The following is a 6,309-nucleotide window of genomic DNA, read 5'->3' on the forward strand; positions in this document are numbered from 1 at the left end:
TGTTTCTGCATCTGCTAGCCAGATTCGCACATTATTTGCCTTCATTATTTCGGCATGCTTTCCATCGAATCCATATGGACTGTGAAATAAATACAAAAATGACACGTAAGAAGACATATTACATCGTATTCGTATCACATGAGGCAATCCTAATCTAGAGCTGAATGCGGAGATCCATAACCAGCCTTTGATTTTGATCGAAGACCTGTGTTATCTCATATCTGGCAGTTTGTTGGTTAAGTTAGGAATGCCATCGCCTCGTCGTGGAACTAACGACGTTTTCAATAGAGAGTTGGAACGCAAACGAGAGCATGATCGAGATGTCCTAAACCACTTCGTACAAACAAATGTACCACTATTGAATTCACAACAAGAGGGAGTTTATGATGGGATAAGGGAGAGAATTGAAGAAGGGAATGGGGGTTTATTTTTTCTTGATGCCGCCGGTGGCACTGGTAAAACTTTACTAATCTCATTACTTTCAGCCTCTATTCGTGCAAACTCAGAAATTGCAGTAGCAGTCGCTTCTTCTGGGATAGCAGCCATGTTGCTAGAGGGACGCAGAATAGCTTATTCTGCGTTTAAGTTAACGTTAAAATTGTTCAGACGTGTTGGTCGGTGCTCGTTGTTTTGGTGAAATTTGTGAATAATTCAGTGGCTTGAAATTTCGGTGTTTTGTGTATAATCTTGTTTAGAGTGAACACTGATTGCTACTGAGTACAAAGGCCATAACAAATAGGTAATTCAAGTTTTCAACTTTTTGAATTTCAATTGTTTACATTATTATCGCGTTCACATTTCGATTTCTGCGCGTGCATGTGGTAGCCGAGACTCGATACATTGTATGTACGGGGACGACGTAACGCACTGTACGGGAGCTACCCACATCACATTGTAATATTTGGGCAAAAGCGTGATATGATATATTATATATATGTATATTTAAATATTCCTCTACCTTTTTTTTTCCACTAGTGCAATTTCCTCTGGCTCGAGACCTTCCCTTTTCTGTGAAAGTCTCTCTTACGGGTCCAAGAGAGTGAAGAGTATCTTCCTTTCCTTTCCCAAAGTATCATATTATATTTTGTGTCGGGAAAACTTTGTGATGCCCCAGTGTCTTATTTGTAACACGTCTGTAGTAGACGTGGGAGAGAAGCTCCAATGTTCAGCATGTAGAGGATCTGTTCATACAGAGTGCGCGAACATGTCAGTTAGAGATTTAGAATTTATCAAGGGGACGGGGGCAAAATGGAACTGCCAGGTTTGTGAGACTGGAAGGCGCAAATTACGTAGCAATTCCCAGTCAACCGCTTGTGTAGATCAAACATTGACCCTAGAACATTTCTCAATGCTTATGGAAAAAATGAACTCTATTGCAGAGGATATGAAGACAATAAAAACGGATCAAACTTTTATCGCCTCAGAACTAGCTAAGTGTGTTCAGACTTTGAGGGGTCACTCGAATTTGTTGGAGGAGCATCAAACATTGATCGTCGAATGTAAGGATAGAATGGATAGTGTGATGTATTTCACCAATTTATATTTATTCCAATAGTATGATTGGGACGAAAACTCGTTTATATTTTATATATTTATTTCAGGTCGCAGTTACATTCTGAATGAATCTCTTAATCCTACGTATTATGTTAGGCACATGTGTTTCATTCTTATCTGCTGCGCAGATTCGCCAATATATAACAATACTTCCCTCTTTAAAATATCAATAAACAAAAAAAAATCAATTCACAATATCCTCAACAACATATCCTGCCATATACCACACAATTCAATACATTTCTATTTACTACATATAGTAAAGGATACTTCAAAGTAAATAAGTTCTAAACATAAGTTAAACGCTCTACAGGTCTAATATTTCGTCTTGGTCTCGTTATTACATTACTTTCATACTCGGAAACCAACTCATCAGATCTCTCAGGTAAATCTTGATTCACTTCATTTTCCTCATGAGAAACCTCACCTGGATCAAGCAACTCGCTATTAATCTCCCCCGGAAGTGCCAAAGCATCAGAAGACATGGGAATAATCTGATCCAAGTGACGTTTCCATGTTACATTTCCCAACTCTGGAATGTGAACCAAATAAGTTGATTTACCTATTCTCTTGTCAATAATAGCTTTGATCCAAGTTGGTTTTGATGCATTTCTATGATCTTTTACCGTTACTTTTTCACCCCGACAAAATTCAATATTTCTTTTTCCTCTATAGTTTTCTATTTGTGTGAGTTGATTATTTTTAACGGTTTTCTGGAGATGTTCATTTGTTTTATCACTCGGTAACAACAAATTAAAACGTGTACGGAGTTCTCTATTGAACATTAGACTCGCAGGTGAACGCCCAGTGGTGCAATGAACCGTATTTCGAAAATCAAACAGAAAATTGTTCAGTATCTTGTTTATATCTGAGGATTCGTTTTTGCCAAGAGCGTTCCTCAATGAATTTTTAATTGATTTCACCGCATTTTCAGCTTGACCATTCGAAGAAGGGTGATAGGGTGGAGAGGTGATGTGTTCTATACTGTTCAACTTGAAAAATTGTTCCATATGCGATGAAGTGAAATTAGGAGCATTATCAGAGACAATAGAACGCGGTAACCCAAACCGAGCAAAGCATGATCGTAATGCGTCAATAGTTGCTTTAGAAGTAATAGAAGTCATCGGAAAAGCTTCAATCCATTTAGAATGAGCGTCGACTATAATGAGGAAATATCGGTTCAAAAATGGGCCCAAATAATCGATATGTAATCTGGACCACACTTCCCGCGGCCACGGCCAGTTATTCAAAATAGCTTTATTAGGGTTATTTTTATGTATCAGGCAATTTTCACATTCTTTACATAGCGCTTCAATATCTTTATCTAATTTAGGCCACCAGAAATATGATCTGGCCAAACTTTTAGATTTCACGACGCCCATGTGAGATCGATGGAGATCTCTCAAAATTTCGGCCCTCAGTATAAGAGGGATAATCAAACGATTATTCCATAACAAACAATTTTGTTCCACCGTTAGTTCGTTCCTAATTCTGTGAAAAACTTTCAAATTGTCCCCAATTTTGTTCGGCCAAGCGCTTCGCAAAAATTTTATGACTTGAGATAGAATATAATCATTTCGGGTTTCTTCTTGTACTCTACTGAAGTCAATCGGAAAGTGGGCATTATTTTGGAAATAATTGATATAATTCACATCAACATTTTCCCAGACAGAATTCTGTTCTGGTTGCGGTAGCCTGGATAGTGGATCAGCTAGATTTTCAGTTGATCGCACATATTCAATAGTATATTGATAGTTACTCAAAATGATAGCCCACCGGCGAAGACGATTTGCGGAAAACTGCGGTATACTTTTTTTCGGATGGAAAATTGATGTGAGAGGTTTGTGGTCAACTACAAGTGTGAAGTGGCGGCCATATAAATATTCATTGAATTTACAAAGCCCAAATATAATGCCGAGGCCCTCTTTCTCAATCTGTGCGTATTTGATTTCCGCTTGTGACAATGTTCGCGAGGCATAAGCTATTGGTTTTTCCGTGCCATCAGGAAAAGTATGTGTAATAACCGCCCCGACGCCATAATTTGACGCATCTGTGATGAGTCTTACCGGTAGATCTGGGTTATAGTGAACTAGGACATCAGCCGAAGTTAATATTTCTTTTATTTTTCTGAAAGCTCTCTCACAATTGGCTGACCAACGCCATTGTACCCTATCCCTCAACAAATTATACAACGGGTGTAAAATCGATGATAGATTTGGCACGAATTTTCCGTAGTAGTTCACCAAACCAAGGAATGATTTGAGCTGTGAGATATCTTTTGGCACCGGCGCTTTATTGAAAGCCTCGATTTTCTCCTGACAAGTATGCAAACCGGTTTTATCAATTTGATAACCCATATATGTAATTTTTGATTTGAAAAATTCGCATTTATTGACGGAAATTTTGAAACCCGCATCCTGTAATCTCTCGAATACTTTCTCCAACCTCTCGAGATGTTCGGCTCTATCCTTACCAGTAACGACTATATCGTCAATAAAAATTACAACACCATCTACTCCTTGTAACAACGATTCCATCAACTTTTGAAATTTAGAGGGAATACTTGCTATTCCGAAAGGAGCTCGAGTATAACGAAATAAACCTTTGTGAGTTGTGATAACTACAAGATTTTTCGAATCTTCTTCAAGACATACCTGGGTATAAGCATTGGCTAAATCTAATTTCGTGAAATGTTCACCGCCCTGAAGGCTAGCAAAGAGTTGTTCTATGCGAGGCAAAGGATATTTATCAATTTCGATGTGAGGGTTAAGTGTTACCTTAAAATCTCCGCACAGTCTTACTGAACCATCTTTTTTAATCACGGGCACCACTGGCGTTCCCCACGGTGAATAATCAACTGGTTCGATGACCCCTAAACTCAGAAGCCTTTCCAGTTCCTGCTCAACTTTCTCCCTCATGGCGAACGGAAGAGGTCTAGCCCTAAAAAATTTAGGTGTTATTCCATCAGATTTTAATTTGATTGAAATTTTTCCTTTAGTGAATGTTCCCAATCCAGGTTCAAAAACACGTTTATATTTTTTGAACAGAAACTGTAAGTCATCTGGGACATTCACGTAATTCAAAGAAGATATATTCAACTGAAAAATATTGAAGAAATCTCTTCCTAAAAGTGGCGGTCCACATGCATCTTTTATCACGTAAATATCTATTTCCTTTGTTTTATTTTGAAAAACAACTTCACAAGTAAAATAGCCTAAAGGTACAATATATTCCCCATTGTAAAGATTAAATCTTTTCTTCGTGCATTTCATTGAAAATTTCCCAAAATTTTTCGAATAAAATGAATCAGAAATAACCGTGAAACTTGACCCTGTATCCAAGTTGAATGCATAAGGAGTACCTTGAATAAGAATTTCAATGATGATAGGATCATTTTGCAATGTTCCCAAAGTAAACAAAGAATAATCAGAACATTCCATAAAATTTTGTTTATACTTTGAATTTCCCTGTTTTTGTTTACAAACTGTTGCGAGGTGACCTTTTTTACCACAGAAGTGACAGAGACAATCGCGATAAAAACACTTATCTTTTGAGTGATTCCGTCTTCCACAGATTTCGCATTTGTTCTGTTGATTACTGGATGTTCTTGACGATTCTTGATTCGGTGGACTCCCCTTCTTCGATACACTCTGACATGACTGTGTACCTGCGTAATGCAAATCCACTTCTTTCTTGATTAAATTCTCCCAGTTATTCATCGATGCCTGCGTCGCAGCAGATTTTGCTGATGCCAATTCAACCATTTCAGTAAAAGTTACTGAATTTTTTTCTTCCAGAAGACGATCTTGAACATTTCCCTTGTCGTAGTTTACTATGAATATGTCCCTCAGAACCATTTCTAGTTGTAAATTATTAAATTGACACTGCGCTGCAAAATTTCTTAGACGAGCTGCCCATTCTTTTGCAGTTTCTGTTGATCCCTTCTTAGCTGTATAAAATTTGTATCGTGCAGCAAATACACTTTCACTCGGTTTGAAATGATTAGTGAGTAGATCACTGAGTACTTTGTATGTTTTAGTTTCTGGTTCCTCCGGCAAGCACATGTTAAACACTAGCTTGTAAGCTTCTTCGCTAAGGACATTCAACAGGATGGCTCCTTTCCGTTTTTCGTCCGTGATCGTATTTGCAACGAAGTAATTGTCAATTCTTCTTTTAAAAATGGACCATTCCGAAATGGCGGGATCGAACTCCCGTAAATGTCCGATGTTTGATGTCGTAGATTCAGACATGTTGTGAGGAACCAAATTGTTTGAATTCGTATAATTCACTTTTCCTCGTCGCCACTTGTGATGTATTTCACCAATTTATATTTATTCCAATAGTATGATTGGGACGAAAACTCGTTTATATTTTATATATTTATTTCAGGTCGCAGTTACATTCTGAATGAATCTCTTAATCCTACGTATTATGTTAGGCACATGTGTTTCATTCTTATCTGCTGCGCAGATTCGCCAATATATAACAGATAGCCTATAAGCAGGATATGCTGACCTTGTCGCACGTGTAGACAGTACCTCTGAAGAAATACTAACGGTGAAGTCTCAGTCTCTCAATGTTGCTAAACCTCCAGTTCCGACTATTCAGCCTGCTGAGATGCTGGAGCGCATGGAACTATCTTTCAATGTCGAACTGAGGAATGTTGATGAATCACCTACAAGAGTGACGTTGAAGTGGCAGGTGGCATACTTGGAGTTATAGATGCATCAATAGGAGGCTCCATTGTTAAAACTA

The 6,309-nt window shown here is 38.0% G+C and overlaps 1 protein-coding gene across 1 annotated transcript; it reads right to left on the minus strand.

The window, feature by feature from the left end:
• Positions 1 to 1,841: 1,841 nt before the first annotated feature.
• Positions 1,842 to 5,804, minus strand: LOC123313970. The gene is made up of 4 exons (XM_044899081.1): positions 5,011 to 5,804; positions 4,209 to 4,494; positions 3,713 to 4,094; positions 1,842 to 2,086 (listed from the first exon to the last, which is right to left on the minus strand). Exons 1-4 carry the CDS (start codon positions 5,802 to 5,804, stop codon positions 1,842 to 1,844), a joined length of 1,707 nt encoding a protein of 568 aa, XP_044755016.1.
• Between the last annotated feature and the right edge of the window lie 505 nt (positions 5,805 to 6,309).

Source organism: Coccinella septempunctata, chromosome 5, assembly GCF_907165205.1.
Source record: "Coccinella septempunctata chromosome 5, icCocSept1.1, whole genome shotgun sequence".
NCBI lineage: Eukaryota > Metazoa > Arthropoda > Insecta > Coleoptera > Coccinellidae > Coccinella > Coccinella septempunctata.